The 18,049-nt window shown below is 42.4% G+C and overlaps 1 protein-coding gene, 1 long non-coding RNA gene and 1 pseudogene across 3 annotated transcripts in view; 1 reads left to right on the forward strand and 2 right to left on the reverse strand.

The window, feature by feature from the left end:
* Positions 1–5,246, forward strand: part of LOC111952544 (dynamin-1-like protein) — a 26,278-nt gene extending 21,032 nt beyond the window's left edge. The window contains exons 12-19 of one of the 2 annotated variants that reach the window (XM_023971346.2): positions 250–339; positions 454–546; positions 666–719; positions 975–1,046; positions 1,809–1,970; positions 2,593–2,702; positions 2,930–3,089; positions 4,647–5,246. In XM_023971346.2, the coding sequence (XP_023827114.1) occupies positions 250–339; positions 454–546; positions 666–719; positions 975–1,046; positions 1,809–1,970; positions 2,593–2,702; positions 2,930–3,089; positions 4,647–4,703 (798 nt within the window). In that variant the 3' untranslated portion in view covers positions 4,704–5,246. The remainder of the gene's footprint in view (positions 1–249; positions 340–453; positions 547–665; positions 720–974; positions 1,047–1,808; positions 1,971–2,592; positions 2,703–2,929; positions 3,090–4,646) is intronic. The other variant, XM_023971347.2, reaches the window with a different exon arrangement.
* Positions 5,247–6,494: 1,248 nt separating this feature from the next.
* LOC111952545 (troponin T, cardiac muscle isoforms-like) lies at positions 6,495–9,341 on the reverse strand (annotated as a pseudogene).
* A 163-nt stretch (positions 9,342–9,504) lies between these two features.
* Positions 9,505–15,156, reverse strand: LOC139023071 (uncharacterized). Its single transcript, XR_011474220.1, has 3 exons — positions 15,107–15,156; positions 9,851–9,908; positions 9,505–9,593 (listed from the first exon to the last, which is right to left on the reverse strand). It is a non-coding gene; the product is annotated as an uncharacterized lncRNA (long non-coding RNA).
* Between the last annotated feature and the right edge of the window lie 2,893 nt (positions 15,157–18,049).

Raw genomic sequence — 18,049 nt, forward strand, 5'->3', positions numbered from 1 at the left:
ACACACACACACAGCAACTACAGCACACAGGTAGACTGGAGAGACACACACACAGCAACTACAGCACACAGGTAGACTGGAGAGACACACACACACACAGCAACTACAGCACACAGGTAGACTAGAGACACACACACACACAGCAACTGCAGCACATAGGCAGCCTGTTCATTCACATCAACAACACTTGCTTTGACTCTTGACATCTGGCCACAGTCACTGATGAGTGTTGTATCTCTCTCTCTCCAGGAGCTGTTGAGGTTTCCAAAGCTCCACGATGCCATAGTAGAAGTGGTCACGTCCCTCCTCAGGAAACGGTTACCGGTCACCAATGAGATGGTGACACATTTTTCGGTTTACACTGCATTTCAAATGGATTATTCTTGAATGTTCTCTGCTCCACTTGTAGTGTGTTTGCTTATCTTTAGTGTACTCATTCCAACTCCTCCTCAGGTTCACAACCTGGTGGCCATAGAGTTGGCCTATATTAACACCAAGCACCCTGACTTTGCTGATGCCTGTGGCCTCATGAACAACAACATAGAGGTAAGAAACATTCACAGCTTTTAGAAATGGCTTTATTCTGTGTTATCTAACTTTCTTATACAGTACACGAAGTGTTGTAATCGTGTTGTTAATAATTAGCAGTAACGGTTGTCTCCTAGGAACAGAGACGCAATAGAATGAGAGAGCTTCCGTCCTCAGTTCCCAGGGAAAAGGTAACAGAACACACTCAAGACTCTCCCTCTTTCATTGTGCTTTTGATTTGTCGAATTGCTACAACGACGTTGTTTCTTTACTGCGCCAAGTGAAGATTTCTACCTTTTACAGCAGAGATATAAGCCATATGTTGTTTTGTTTCCACACCAGACTGTCGCAGCTCATTCAGTAAAGTTGTTCTTCCGTTGCTGGCTTTTTAGGTCCTATTTTCGAACTCTGTCCACTCTTCCTCCTCTCTCTCTCTCTCTCTCTAGTCCTTTAAAGGCCCAGGTGGTCAGTCTCTCTCCCCCACTGAGCTTTCTCCCCCCGAGGGAGAGGGACCCAAGGTGTGTCACTGTGTGCCACTCACCCACCCAATGCCTGCATGGCCCTGCCTGCATCCTACCTCAACCAAGATTGGGGCCCATTCCATTTCATTTCAGGAAGTTAGCTGAAAATCCTGTTTTCATTAGTTCCTTAAAATGTCAGTTAATTTCCTGAATTGACTGAATTGCAATGGACTTTCCACTGACCCACCCTCATACTTCCCTCTGCAACCCTGTAGACGATCCTACTTTGTGTAGGGCGCACTTCTGAATTCCCCTTATCTGTTCCCCTTCAATGTCCCACAGATATGTTTTAATAAATTGATGAGCGCCCCACCCTAACTAACTCCACCCCCCCCTGAGGATGAACTTTGATTCTGTCATTACATTCCCCATCTTACACCTCTTTCCGGCATGTGTACTTCTATACGGAGGAAGGGTCCTGGAGTGATCTCTTTATACAATATGGCCCTGCCGCTGTCAGAATGCCATTTTTTAATCCAAAAAGTCAGTATATGTATCTACAGACATGACTGTGTAGTCTGTAGATGTTACATCATACACGCCTAGGTGATGTAATAGCCCTGACCGAAGCATGCTCCGTCTTTGGGAATAAATTCTAACGAGCATATTGATTGTTGCTGTCTTGAGCAGTTCTTTCTTGTCAAATCGATTTTTTTTTAATCTCAAGGAGACACCTGTGTAAGTAAAGGATGAATCGATAACGGTGAATAAACCACTAGGCGAGATCTCTAACCAGTCTGTCTATTTCCTTGTCTCCAGGCTGCAGGTGGGGGTCCCCAGGGGGACCAGGATGGAGGGACGGGGAACTGGAGGGGCATGCTGAAGAAGGGAGATGAGGGGATGGGTGGCGATAGATCCATGCTCCAGACCTCTAACCCTGCCAGCCCTCAGAGGGGCCACGCTGTCAACCTGCTGGATGTGGTGGGTAATCTCTTCTAGCCAGATACTCGGTCCCAATTCTATCACTATACCTTTTTGACGTTTGCAGAACTGTGATCTTGGTTAACCCGAAACTAAAGTCTGACGTAGTTAGTCGGCTGCTCGATTAAGTTCTGGGTCCAACACGTGATAAGAGATGGTAGACCGGAACGAGGCGCTCCGCCCTCTCTGCAAGTTATGGGCCGAATGTCTCCTCCCCGTCCCGAAAATCAGAAGATGACAACCTGCGAAATCTTAACGCCTCTAAATAACCATTGACGAAAAACACTGGGACTACTGCTGCTTATTACCCCATGCCTTCCATTCCTTCCTGACAGATTCCAGAGTACCGGTTATGTTGACGTAGATCTGTCCACAAGAGATGAGCAGAACTGTGAAGTGTAAGCCATTTAATATGGTGGAAACGTCTCACTACTCTGCGTATGCCTATCCAGCGCCTTCAGATCTGCAGACATTGAAGGGTTAGGGCCAAGGAGGGGTAGGAATGGAATGGGACTAGCTAATGCTCAAAGTCCAAACAAGTTCCATAGCACCGCAATGTCAATGACCTCTGAGAAGTAGCACGTCAGTGATTGGTCTGTTTGACTCTTGTGTATCCCCCCAGCCTGTTCCCGTTTCCAGGAAGCTGTCTTCTCGAGAGCAGCGGGACTGTGAGGTCATCGAGAGACTCATCAAGTCCTACTTCCTCATTGTCAGGAAAAACATCCAGGACAGGTATGGTGCTGCTCTGCTTGACTTGCTGTTAAGACTCCCTCTCCTGTGGTTTCTGTACGATGTTGAAATAGTTTCTGTTTCGTTCTCTTTTCTACTTGGCGCCGTCTCGATTGCTTAAAGATCTGCACTTAAGAGTCCAATTTTATTTATTTTTTCTCAATCTCACACTCTTTTTCTCTCATCCACCCGTTCTATACTTTTCTCTAACTTTGCGCTCCGCCCTGCAGCGTGCCCAAGGCGGTGATGCACTTCTTAGTGAACCATGTGAAAGACAGCCTGCAGAGTGAGCTGGTGGGTCAGCTGTATAAGGCAGGTCTGTTAGATGACCTGCTCACTGAGTCTGAAGACATGGCCCAGAGACGCAATGAGGCTGCAGACATGCTCAAGGTAGTGTGTGTGTGTGTGTGTGTGTGTGTGTGTGTGTGTGTGTACGTACGCATACTATTTGTATCTAAACTCAACAAAAAAAAGAAACGTCCCTTTTTCAGGACCCTGTCTTTCTAAGATAATTCGTAAAAATCCAAATAACTTCACAGATCTTCATTGTAAAGGGTTTAAACACTGTTATCCATGCTTGTTCAATGAACCATAAACAATTAATGAACATGTACCTGTGGAACCGTCGTTAAGACACTAACAGCTTACAGACGGTAGGCAATTAAGGTCACAGTTATGAAAACTTAGGACACTAAAGAGGCCTTTCTACTGACTCTGAAAAACACCAAAAGAAAGATGCCCAGGGTCCCTGCTCATCTGTGTGAATGTGCCTTAGGCATGCTGCAAGGAGGCATGAGGACTGCAGATGTGGTCAGGGCAATGTCCATACTTTGAGACGCCTAAGACAGCGCTACAGGGAGACGGGACTGACAGCTGATCGTCCTTGCAGTGGCAGACCACGTGTAACAACACCTGCACAGGATCGGTACATCTGAACATCACACCAGCGGGACAGGTACAGGATGGCAACAACAACTGCCCGAGTTGTACCAGGAACGCACAATCCCTCCATCAGTGCTCAGACTGTCCGCAATAGGCTGAGAGAGGCTGGACTGAGGGCTTGTAGGCCTGTTGTAAGGCTGAGGGCTTGTAGGCCTGTTGTGATGTCTGGTGAGGTCCTCACCAGACATCACCGGCAACAACGTTGCTTATGGGCACAAACCCACCGTCGCTGGACCAGACGGGACAGGCAAAAAGTGCTCTTCACTGACGAGTCGCGGTTTTGTCTCACCAGGGGTGATGGTCAGATTCACGTTTATCGTTGAAGGAATGAGCGTTACACTGAGGCCTGTACTCTGTGGCGGGATCGATTTGGAGGTGGAGGGTCCGTCATGGTCTGGGGCGGTGTGTCACAGCAGGCAATCTCAACGCTGTGCATTACAGGGAAGACATCCTCCTCCCTCATGTTGTACCCTTCCCACAGGCTCATCCTGACATGACCCTCCAGCATGACAATGCCACCAGCCATACTGCTCATTCTGTGCGTGATTTCCTGCAAGAGCCCGGATCTCAATCCCATTGAGCACGTCTGGGACCTGTTGGATCGGAGGGTGAGGACTAGGGCCATTCCCCCAAGAAATGTCCGGAAACTTGCAGGTGCCATGGTGGAAGAGTGGGGCAACGTCTCACAGCAAGAACTGGCAAATCTGGTGCAGTCCATGAGCAGGAGATGCATTGCAGTACTAAATGCAGCTGGTGGCCACACTAGATACTGACTTTTGATTTTGACCCTCCCCCTTAGTTCAGAGATGCATTATTCCATTTCTGTTAGTCACATGTCTGTGGAACTTGTTCAGCTTATGTCTGTTGTTAAATCTTGTTATGTTCATACAAATATTTACACATGTTAAGTTTGCTAAAAATAAACGCAGTTGACAGTGAGAGGACGTTTCTTTTCTTGCTGAATTTATATGAACGTTTTGATCCCTCTCCATCCTATGTCCACAGGCCTTGCAGAAAGCCAGTCAGGTGATTGCTGAGATCAGAGAAACACACCTGTGGTGAGGGCCTCTACCTCCATACGCTCTCCCTCCCACATGGACACTATGCCCTACACTCTTCCCCTAAGCCCTGTTCTCTCAAACCTACCTGGACTGCAGTGCAGAGATGGCCAACTTGAAAATGCACTGGTGTCAATTGGTTTAAAGCGTCTCAATTCTCCCATCCTTCTCCTGAAGTGTGCACTTGCACACTCCCCGTCTTGGATTTAAAGCGTTCGATTAGTGTAAGCATTGGCAGGAGGGAGCTTCCCCCATTTGTTAATTCCATGATGGGGAGTGTAGAAGTGCACACTTCTGGAGATGAGTGTAGAATCGGGAGGTACGTTTTGAATATAGTTTTATGATGTATTATGTAGTCTTGAGCTACACGAAGGGCAGTACATATCTTTGCCTGCACCACAAACACACACACACACACAGGAGCACTCCTGTCCAAATTATCTTTCATATGTAAGTACAGTAAATACAATGTAAGGTGTGAGGCATACCTAATGAAGGTTTGTCCCTAAATGTAGAGTTAAAATAAAGCTAGAAATGGCAAACCTTATAGATGTTTACTGTAGTCTCTGGCTGGATGCTGTGTTTTAAATGCTGTCTGTTTTGATCATGGTTGCCTATCTACATGTAGTGTCGCTGTCTATGCTACTGTTGAACATGTCAACTAGCTCTCATCTGCGTGATTTTCCCAGAGAGAGAAATACCACTCTTTCACACATATAATACTTTTTGGGTAATTTTGTGTGTGATTTGATTCGTTTTTCACCTAACATGTAAATGTATCATACACCTAACCATGCTACACCCAGTCTCATATGTTTAGTTTACTCCTGACCATGCCTAAACACTAAATGTGTTTACAACTACTGAATTATCTATGGCCCATGTGCTATATATTTTTTGTTTCTCGGTGTATCTCACTGGCGAATTAAAATTTGGTATGTGAATTTAGGAAACACCCACAATATCAATGTGCACTGAGTGAGTCCTAATATGGAGTTACTCCCCTCTTGCCCTCAGAACAGCCTCAATTTGTCAGGGCATCGACTCTACAAGGTGTCGAAAGCGTTCCACAGGTATGCCGGCCCATGTTGACTCCAATGCTTCCCACAGTTGTCAAGTTGGCTGGATGTCCTTAGGGTGGTGGACCATTGCTGATACACACGGGAAACTTAAGCGTGGAAAAACCCTGCAACATTGCAGTTCTTGACACTCAAACCGGTGAACGCCTGGCACCTACCATACTCGGTTCAAAGGCACTTAAATATTATGTCTTGCCCGTTTACCCTCTGAATGAAACATACACAATCCGTCTCAAGGCTTAAAAATCCTTTAAACTACTACCAGTTTGTTGTAGCAATCAATTGTCCCATTAACATTAGCAACATATTTCATACGTCACCATATCAGTTCTCGCTCGCGTCCACTGAGCCGTTGGGCCCACCCTGCAACCTCATTAAATAACACTAGGCTGGCCTCTTGCTAGCTGTCATTCATGCGAGGAGCTGAAGCTCATTGGTTAGAACTTGAATTGCTACGGGGTCGGCCCACGTGGGGGAAAATGGCGTGGCACAGCGTTAAAAGCTGTGCCAGGGATTTCGTGGCTAATTCAGGTAAGACAGTAATTCTGCTCATATTATGCATGTATGAACTGCACATCCAGCCCAATGCGGGAGGTTTAAAAAAAGACTTTCAAAGTACCGGCGCATGTCTTTTAAAACTAAAATGTCAGTACAGAGCTAAATTGTGTGACTGCTTTACAGTATGTTCCAAAAGGGGTGTCAGTGTTGGACTCATTTATTGACGTGATAGTCTGACGCTATGCCAGACAGAACACAGATGAACACACATCATGGGCCGATCCCTGGCGTCGTGGTGGTTCTACCGACTGTAGCGATTGCTCCTTTACCCCACCCGAACCATCTTCTTGCCGCGACCTTTGATGCTGAAAGGGGCAGGAAAGAGTTACAAAGCTTTATCTCAAACCTGCCATGCTCGACAGGTAGCCAGGTAGTAAGCCAGCCCTGTGGTGCCAGTGGATGTCTTTCAATTACAGCAGTTTTGTTCATTCTAATTATCTACTCTTCACTCAAGTGTGCATTTGTTCACTCTCTCTCACTCGTAAAATCATTGGATTGGTGCAATCATGGCCAGTCCATTCCTTTTGAGTCTGTGAGGGGGGAGTGTTTGAGTGCATACTTTGGGACTGCAGATGTGGTCCACTTACAACTCAAGTGTGAATGAGTTTAATGGTTTGTCAGATGTCAAGTTCAGTGCAATCAATCTGGTGTAAAATAGGGTTTTTAGGCTTGTTTTTTTGTTGTAATAATGGGGAATGGTTTCATTCTGCAATTTCAGACCACACCATGTTCTCTCCTTTTAAAATGAATAGGAGCTAATGCATAGATGCTACATACAGATCTGGACACAGATGCGGTGTAAACAATGGATATGAATGGTGAAATTCAGGGGTTGGGAAGCTATAGTTCTTTAGCTACATGGTTCAGACAGAAGTGTAGGGCGGGAGATGCAACTGAAATTTGGTGGGTGGGGAGAGAGGATGAAATGCTCTATCTGAATTAGGCCCGCAGAATTATACCTATGGAGTAGCGGCTTCCAAGAGTTGGCTTAAAAGGAAGTTTGACCATACTGCCATGGCTATCAGGAATTCCAATCTACTAAAACAATAAGCTGTAATAGACCTTTCCTGGTGGCGCTGAGGTTTAAAGACTTGGCTTGGGAACCAAACATGGCAATTTCAAACCCCCTATGTGCAGATTGTCAACATATAGTGTAAAAAAAAAATATATTTTTGCTTTCTTATGCTGTAAGGAGCTAGACATTTGCATGTTGTGGTAATATTAGGTTAAACTTAAATATACCATTTTTCCAAATGTCCTTGAAATATTGTGAAGACCTCCAAGACAAGATCAAATGTATATTGCCTGAACATCATTGGAATGTTTTGTTAAACCTATATAAAACCAATATGCTAAGAATGTCATAAAAAACAGACTTATTTGGAAAATTGTAGAATATTGTGCAACTTTTGTGAACATCACAAGAAAATTCTTGCACATTAATAAGGGAATGTGCTGTGTAATCTAACTTCAACGTTGTATGAATGTCATCACAACAGAGCATCTGTTGCGTAATGTATCCCACAACCTAATTAAATGGGAACCTTTAAAGATCTCAATGCCTGTTCCGTCAACATTCTTGCAACATCAAACTAATGCTTTATTCAACCTCATACAAACATGATCTGAATGTCAGCCCTACTGGACAGTTTTAGTGCTTTGAGAACCTACCTCGTCACATCCCCACAATGTTACCACAACCTAAAGACGTGTTAGAAACTTTTAAACATAAAAAATGTGTTCTGGGAACGTTCCTGTAACATCAGGTTAATGTTTTTTGCATTTTATGCATTTTAACATTTTATAATCATCCGCACAACTAGACAGTGTTTGTGTTTTGGGAACATATCTTTTCCCCACAATGTTCCCACCAGACTGTTCCCAGAACAAATGTGTTATGTTCTTTAAAAGTTCCTAACACATTCCTTGAAAGAACAGACCAAATGTGTTCTGGAAACATTCTTGTAACATTAGGTGAATGTTTTATACGAACATTGTATAATCATCAGCATGACTGGACAGTTTTTGTGTTATGAGAACATTTTTGTGAATATTGTGTGTGTGTGTTAGGTAAAGGTGACTTACATTGTACTTCTGTTTCTTGAGTTTCTCACAGAGGTCAAACTTCTCAGCCTCCAGCTCCATCATCCACTGCCACATCTCATTGGCTGTTGGCCTGCAGGGAGAAGGCCAATCACAACACTGTTGTCTCATTGAAGAATCTATATCACTCGAACCATTCAGATAGTCACGTTCAGTCATATATTGAAAAAACAGCATCATACTTGAGTTTGTCCTCATTCAGATGGTCGATGCTGAGAGGTTTCCTGCGGTCAGCAAGAATCTTCTTCTCCCTCTGTCTGTTTTTTGGCTCCTTTACAGTTTTCACTCTGGGCATTGAAAGATCAGAAATACGATTACTCTCAAAGAAATGAAGAACATTGAGAATTTTGGGGGGAGGTAATCTTAATTGCCCCACATTATTTGGGAGGCCTCTGTTACACTACTATCCATATATTTATAGTAAAGGATACACCGTATATTTTAAAAGTTTTTGTACAATATCAAACTGACCTTCTGCTGGATGCCTCCATACTGGTGGGTCATGCTAGTGAGAGCCTTCTTTTTCTCAGCATCGTCATCGTTCTTCCTACGTTGCTCTTCTGCCTCCTCCTCCTGCAGAGCATCAGAGAAAAAAGACCAATCAAGAGATCTTTCAAAGAAACTACATCCACAATATGTTTGACCCCTAAAATGTTTTATAGAAGAGAGAAGGAACTTACAACTTCCTTCTCCATACGAACCCTCTGCTGCTATGCCCTCTCAGCACAGCGTTTCTCCTACACATATTTACATTTAAGTCATTTAGCAGACGCTCTTATCCAGAGTGACTTACAAATTGGAAGGTTCATACATATTCATCCTGGTCCCCCCGTGGGGAATGAACCCACAACCCTGGCGTTGCAAGCACCATGCTCTACCAACTGAGCCACAGGGGACCACATATGTACACAAACAGACAGTAGTTAGGTGTTTGTTAGTTGTAATGTTGTTTTTAACAGTGAATGCACTGTAGAAATATAAATGTTATTATTTAATTATATTTCTATTGAAAGCACAGTCACGTTCTGAAACGGCCGACTCACAATCCTGTTTACGAGGGAGATGAGCTCCTCTTCTTCCTTCTTCCTCTGGATGAAGTGAGACTCAGACTGGAGTTCAGACAGGTCCTTCTCCTGACGCTTCCTGTGGATGTCCTGACCACCAGAAAGAAGAATCCGATTTCGTAATAAGAATTGCTTTGGTAAGACATTATATATTACACCATATCACTAGATAGACTTTATTGACTTTGGCTTCTGTCTTTTTATTGACTTTGGCTTCTGTCTTTTTATTGACTTTCGGTACCTCTCATTTGCTAAATATGACAGCTGGAGGCAAGAGCAAATCTGTCACAAACAGTGAGTTTTCTTACCATGGTGTGTGTGTGTGTGTGTTGGATGGTTCAACTCACATCAAAATCCACTTTGTCCCCATCCGCCATCTTTGTTGCAGAGAGGTTTTGCATGAGCCTATGGAAATGAAAAATATATGGAATATAATCTCAATATGCACAATTCCGTAAACTTCAAATGTGATCCTTAATCACATATAATTTGTCATCTGTCAGGGGAAAAGAAAGAGCGGACAACCCAGAAACAGATCTTCGGGCAGAAATGACTAAGCATGACCTCAACTGGTGTGACGTGGAAAAACTTGCCCTGAACAGAGTGAGATGGAGGACATTCGTCAACAACCTATACTCCTTATAGAAGCCAAGGTCTTAAGACTTTAATCAAGTAAGTCATAATATGTCAAATTGAATCTCATGATTTTGTGGTAAACTTTGGTTTAGGCTTAGATCCATCTGAAATTAAAAAAACTGACTCTTAGCTTGATGATATCATAAAAAAATTATAATCATGCTTATAACATGTTGTATGTTAACTGGGATAGAATAGTCCTTTAGTTTTACTGCATGGGGTCATAAAAGTCTAATTATGTAATAAAATATCCATTATATAGAGTTGCATTTGCATATACACTAGCTCTCAAGAAGCCAAGAGGAACATACCCGGCGCTAGGGTTCTCAATTGAAGGTATGAATCACAGCTGGCTCCATGTGAACTACAATCCCGACCCGCCGTTTTAACGTTTAGAAATGTTAATAATGCTCGCTTGCTATACAGTTATGCAAACCTTTGTAACGTAACTTTCATATCCGCAAGAAATAACCTTTCAAATACTAAAAATACACTTCCTGTACTCAGTTTAGCAAAGTTGCACATGGCTGTGTTTTCTCACACCATCCAGCCGAAGTAGGCTACAACACATCCTCTCACCTTGCGCTTGCGTTTCCATTGGACCATTCTATTCCACATTTCTGCCCTGAAGCAGGTGTTACTCAAAACACACCCGGGTGCAACTTCGCTAAGCTGCGTACAGTAAGTGTATATTTTGTATTTTAAAAATATATGAAGGTTAAGTTCCAAATGTTTCCGAAACCGTATTGCAAGCGAGGTGTATTAACGTTTAGAAAGAGCATTTGGGCAGCGTCGGTGCATTTTCCCCCGGGAAAATTAAACAGTACGTGGAATGACCCAATGCAATGCAATTTAAGTCATGATAAGGGCAACATACACTGAGTGCCCTCGGAACAGTCTCAATTTGTTGGGGCATGATGGACGACTGTACAAGGTGTCGAAAGCGTTACACAGGGATGCTGGACCATGTTGACGGCAATGCTTCCCACAGTTGTGTCAAGTTGGCTGGATGTCCTTAGGGTGGTAGACCATTATTGACACAAGGGAACCTATTGAGCGTGAAAAAACAAATCCGGTGCGCCTGGCACCTACTACCATACCCTGTCCAAAGGCACTTACATCTTCTCTTGCCCTTTCACCATCTGAATGGCACACATACAGTACACAATCCATGTCTCAGTTGTCTTAAGCCTTAAAAAATACTTATTTAACTTGTCTCCTCCCCTTCCTCTACACTGATTGAAGTGGATTTAACAAGTGACATCAATAAGAGATTATAGACTGATCAGGTGAAAGCTATGTCATGGAAAAAGCATGTGTCCTTAATGTTTAAGAACACTCAGTGTGTACACTAGCAGTCAGTCTTTACTAGTCTAATTCATTACAATAATTTTAGGAAAACCTCAATTTAATCGACAGACTTTCAGACAAAGCCAAAATAAATCTTACCTTCTTCCTCCCTTCACAAAAGAGGTGGCATGAAAACAAAATAAACAGTTCATTAATTTGATATAGCAGAAGATAAAAAAATGTAAATAAAAAAATATGATACTCACTGCACTTCCTTCACTTCTTCTGTGTCTGACATTTTGTTATTTATTTATTTGAACCCTAAAATACAAAATTCGCCTTTACTTGAGTACGTAATATGGCTCTAAGAGTAATCAGGGATGTACTTTTCAGACTAGTAGAAAATGTGCCAAACTAGGCTGCTGGCTAGTGAGATTTTGTCTTTTCAAATATCGCGTGTCACAGATGTTGGTCTACTAGCCTGGCTGGCCAGTGCCTAAAACCCTTAAATTCCATCCCTGAGAGTAACCCATACCGGATTCAAACACATGGAATAACAAGCTATTATAGTCTAAGCTACCATCATCACCTCCCACTATCACAGCACTCAATCTTCCTCTCGACATCTGAAGTATTTGCTCTGGCTTGTTCACTTGCTCAGAGGACATTGTCAGTCTGATCAATTACTTAGCTGCTCTTAGAAGAACACTACCAGTCAAAATTTCGGGCACGCCTACTCATTCAACTGTTTTTATTTATTTTTTACGATTTTATACATTGCAGAATTGTCACCTATAGTCCCTCTCCGGCCTCTAGTTCATCAGCCTGCTGATTATCCCGCGCACCTGTCACCATCGTCAAGCGCACCTGACACTCACCTGGACTCCATCACCTCCTTGATTATCTTCCCTATACCTGTCACTCCACTTGGTTCTGTCCTCGGGTGTTGTTGACGCTGTTTCATGTCGGTGCGTTGTTTGTGTTTCGTGTTTATTGTTTTGTTTATTTATTAATTAAAACACTCACTCCCTCCCTGTACTTGCTTTCCCGACTCTCAGCGCACTCGTTACAAGAATAATAGTGAAGACATCAAAACTATGAAATGACACATGGAATCATGTAGTAACCAAAAAAGTGTTAAATATAAAACATATTTTGATTTGTTTGAGATTCATCAAAGTTGCCACCGTTTGCCTTGATGACAGCATTGCACACGAGGTAGTCACCTGAAATGCATTTCAATTAACAGGTGTGCCTTAAAAGTTCATTTGTGGAATTTCTTTCCTTCTTAATGCGTTTGAGCCAATCAGTTGTGTTGTGACAAGGTAGGGGTGGTATACAGAAGACCAAGTCCATTTTAATGCAAGAACAGCTCAAATAAGCAAAGAGAAACGTCAGTCCGTTACTTTAACAGATGAAGGTCAGTCAATACGGAAAATGTCAAGAACTTTTAAAGTTTCTTCAAGTGCAGTCGCAAAAACGATCAAGCGCTATGATGTAACTGGCTCTCATGAGGACCGCCACAGGAAAAGATCCAGAGTTACCTCTGCTGCAGAGGATAAGTTCATTAGAGTTACCAGCCTCATAAATTGCAGCTCAAATAAATGTTGTTTCACAGATTTCAAGGAACAGACACATCTCAACATCAACTGTTCAGAGGAAACTGCGTGAATCAGGCCTTCATGGTCAGATTGCTGCAAAGAAACTACTACTAAAGGACATCAATAAGAAGAAGAGACTTGCTTGGGCAAAGAAACACAGGCAATGGACATTAGACCGGTGGAAATCTGTCCTTTGGTCTGATGAGTCCAAATTTGAGATTTTTGATTCCAAACGCCATGTCTTTGTGAGACGCAGAGAAGGTGAACGGATGATCTCCGCATGTGTGGTTCCGACAATGAAGCATGGAGGAGGATGTGTGATGGTGTGGGGGTGCTTTGCTGGTGACACTGCCTGTGATTTATTTAGATTTCAAGGCACACTTAACCAGCATGGCTATCACAGCATTCTGCAACGATACGCCATCCCATCTGGTTTGCGCTTAGTGGGACTATCATTTGTTTTTCAACAGGACAATGACCCAACGCACTTCCAGGCTGTGTAAGGGCTATTTGATCAAGAAGGATAGTGATGGAATACTGCCTCAGATGACCTGGCCTCCACAATCACCTGACCTCAACCCAATTGAGATGGTTTGGGATGAGTTGGACCGTAGAGTGAAGGAAAAGCAGCCAACAAGTGCCCCACATATGTGGGAACTCCTTTAAGACGGTTGGAAATACATTCCAGGTGACTACCTCATGAAGCTGGTTGAGAGAATGCCAAGAGTGTGCAAAACTGTCATCAAGGCAAAGGGTGGCTACTTTGAAGAATCTGAAGGTTAAAATGTATTTAGATTTTTTTAGTTACTACATGATTCCATATTTGTTATCTCATAGTTTTGATGTCTTCACTATTATTCTACAATGTAGAAAATAGTGAATATAAAGAAAAACCCTTGAATAAGTAGGTGTGTCCAAACTTTTGACTGGTACTGTATATAACTAAATTGTATTTAATGAGAGCTTGATCCACACAACATTGCACTCATCCATACTCCCTTCTAGAGATACAAGGAGTCTACAGGTCATGGTCTCGTCTGACCAGTAGAAAAGGAAATAAACCTTATACCGAGTCTCAACTGGGATAGCGGCCAAGTACACGGTCTGCTTTAGGCACTAACAGGACTGTCAGTTACGTACTTCAGGACAGGTGGGGAGTCCCAGACCCTTCACCACTCATGAAATTGAACCTCATGTCATGCCTATCCTATGGTGATGTCCAACTGCCTGCCAGAGCCCTGTCAGTGGCTTTAGAAATGTGAGTCGTGCTTTATTTGAAAGGTACCTGCATCAGGGTACCTACAGCATATAACAACTTTATATGACACATATAACATCCATAAGCCATACATAAATCAAATCAAATCAAATTGTATTAGTCACATGCGCCGAATACCTTACAGCCCTTAACCAACAATGCAGTTTAAAAAAAAATACAGATAATAAAAATAACAAGTAATTAAAGAGCAGCAGTAAAATAACAATAGCGAGACTATATACAGGGGGGTACCGGTACAGAGTCAATGTGCGGAGGCACCGGTTAGTTAAGGTAATATGTACATGTAGGTAGAGTTATTAAAGTGACTATGCATAAATGATAACAACAGAGAGTAGCAGAGGTGTAAAAGAGGGGGGGGTGCAAATAGTCTGAGTATCCATTTGATTAGGTGTTCAGGAGTCTTATGGCTTTCGGGTAGAAGCTGTTTAGAAGCCTCTTGGACCTAGACTTGATGCTCTGGAACTGCTTGCTGTGCGGTAGCAGAGAGAACAGTCTATGACTAGGGTGGCTAAATCATTCACAAGCAGTACATAAGCATATCATTGTGGATTTGTTATACGCTCCTTATGTAGGTAACCTTCAAATAAAGTGTCACTGAAATGTATGAGGGCGCTCCACTCCCCCACTGCCTCCTCTCAGTCCTAGAGAGACTAAATGGTCAAGATAATGAGCAAGCTAAGAACCATCCGAATTGATATCTGCTCTAGCTGTGACACATTGATTTATGATGAATTCCAAGGCAACGTAAAGGTATGTCTGGATGTAAAGACATGTCATTATGAAGTAATAGCCCTTACCTGAGCCCAAGGCAGAGAGGGAGAGACAGATACAGAGGCTGCAATTCCTTGGGGGTTCAGACTCCTAACAGGTTTGTTTGGGCAAAAAAAGGCTACGTAGTGTGGCCCTTCCTACTCATGTGACTGCATTGCCCTATGGTTGTTCAGATATTGTTAGAACCTTAGACAATGGAACCCCAACATATCTGAAGGCATGCACGCGCATACGTGCACGTACAGACACGCAGGGTTTCATTGACCACATTCCTTGACTTGAAAAACGTTGCCGATCTCTTTGTCCACCGTTCGCCTTTTGAGAACATCATTCATCCGTTTAAAACATTCACAAGCTATTGAATAAAAACACAACATCCAAGAACCAAAACTATGACACATTCTTAGCTTTTTATATTTGTTTTATTGATGTAGCAGGGACAAAGAACATCTCGAATCGAAACCTTTGGACAAGGCAGTTCATTACAATAGACATTAGGACTTACTTGACTTACAATACTCTCCTTTGCCTCAAGTCTCAAACAAAAAGGAGCAGTCACAGAGATCGATACCACCTCATACTCAAGAATGCCAAAGTCAAACATCAGTGAGTAAAGAACTGTATTTTAATTAGACGCCGAGTACAGTATTGTATTTTGGTATACATCAGTAAAGTCAACTGTATATAGACAGATGGGTCTTTACTTTTCCCTTTAACTTGCAATATGGTGCAAATCTCAGCTCATGTTACTCTGTGGGAACATTTCCCATGGTGTTTCAAAAATGATGCAAAGAATCCTTTAAAAAATAAAATACAATGAATTATGTGAAAATGTGTAAACAAAAGAGAACATTCTTAAGAATCCCCAGAACATTTGACATATTTGGTTTTGAAGTGATAGATGCCGTAACGAGGTCAATAGAAGTCGACCAAAACAATGGAAATGCCATGGAAACGCATGGGGGAAAGATGCCATGGAGGAAAGATCCCGAATCTCCTTATTGCCCCCAGCAAAATGTGCCTACATTTAGGCTATTGTCTATGTGTCTTTGAAACTATGTTGAGGTAAAAAATTGGAGTATAATGCTTGTATTGATGTCAACCCCAATACATGTTTATATCATCGTCATCAATCAACTGCATTACAGTTAAAAACGACTTTGACTACCACCACCGATTTTTCTATGCTAGCTACGCTACCAGCTTCTACGAATGGGAGTTAGCATTTAGCGGTCACTTCTTCTAAACCTGAAAATGGACTACTTCTAAATGTTATGCAGCGTAAACAGCCAAATATATCCAAATCGAACTTTAGTAACGGCACTGTGGACCTGTTACAATACATAAATCATGACAGATTTGACTTTGTTCGATCAGATAGGGGAGGAAATGGCGCCGACAGAGAGGGCTGCCTCGCTTCTAGCTCTTACAAGCCGCACCCGCAATAACATCTGCTAAACACGTGTACGTGACCAATCCAATTTGATTTGAGATTTGTTGAATGTGCGCCAATCCGGTGTCCTTCTATCCCCCATGGTCTATGTTCCATTGACCTCTTTACTGCATCTATGCCTCCTCACTGTTTAAAACGTTGGTCTAAAAAACCTAGTCTCTTTGGTTTAGTTGTGAAAATCTTCATGGAACAATGTGATATGACTCCTGTCTCTTTGGATGATTGTTAACTTTAGTCAAACGGTCACACCTTTCCTGAATAGCTCTCCATTCCAATAGCCATTATTATACATTGAGACCTTTAAGCCCAACCAAGGAGTGATTAACCCTCTGATAATCTTGCTACAGTCCTGGGCATTATTTATCCAATGATTTTGAAGGGCGTTAGTTTAGCAACCAGTGCTTATTGAGAAATAAGTTGTAGTTCATGGTTTGTCACCTGGAGAGCAGAGCCATTCAATATACATCTATACGGTGTCCATATTAGGACAGCCTCCTTGTGACCATGTGGCAGTCCGAATATTGACATCCGTAAACATAAAAATAGGTCAAGTATTTAGAGGCTTATCAGCCCAAACCCAGCTAAGCGGGACAAACGTATCAGTCAACGAAAAGTATATTTGGGAGGAAAAAAACCAGCTGTGATGCAATAATAGTCATTTTGACATTTCCACAAATGGAATACAACATGTGATCACATGTCAAAAAAGCCGTGATAGTGTGTATACTGCTAATTCATAACTAAAATACCCCATACATACTGTACGACTGAATAATGTGAATATGCACTGCAATGACACCATCACATCACCATTACACTGTGAGCAAAGATATCGAAGCGATGAATGTGACAAACATCTATCCTGACATATAGGTAGTACATGTATATGATCAGACTGGCAGCTAATGTCAACCTTACGCAACCGGAAGCTTTTCTTGAAAAATAGAAAATAAAAGTACAACAAAATTCAGTTCAGTGTGGCTATTTGGATAGATACCTTATTCAATTCTTAGTGTATCTCTTCAGAAGGCGCTTTGCATTTTGGATAGCTTTGAAAACATTTCTTTAAGGTTTCTTATCTATTCTTTGAATTTCTTTTGTTTATCAAAGAAATTAAGTCGAGCCCAAAAGGGTGGGGGGGATACAATATTTTTCATGACACTAACATAAATTATTTCCAAATTTCATTTTCACAGCATAAATTCTATGAGGATGTACAAGGGATTGTGCAAAGGCTGGGGGGGGTTGGAACCGTTTCAGGGAACAGAACGGAAAATAATGACATCTTTCGATGAACAGAATCAGAACCAGGAATTGAAGTGATCTACAGTATACTGTTCTGGAACAGAACCATTATTGTAAAAGCATGGGTACTGTTTAATAACGTTATTTTACATTCTGGGGATTTTTTCCCAGTCCCACAAAAAACGCAACAAAGCACCTATGCAAAGTCCACACTCAAAAACGTATTCCAGTGTGTGCCTGCCAGCTGAAAATCTTCGCCAGTTTTTATGCG

Source organism: Salvelinus sp. IW2-2015, linkage group LG26, assembly GCF_002910315.2.
Source record: "Salvelinus sp. IW2-2015 linkage group LG26, ASM291031v2, whole genome shotgun sequence".
Classification (NCBI taxonomy): Eukaryota; Metazoa; Chordata; class Actinopteri; order Salmoniformes; family Salmonidae; genus Salvelinus; species Salvelinus sp. IW2-2015.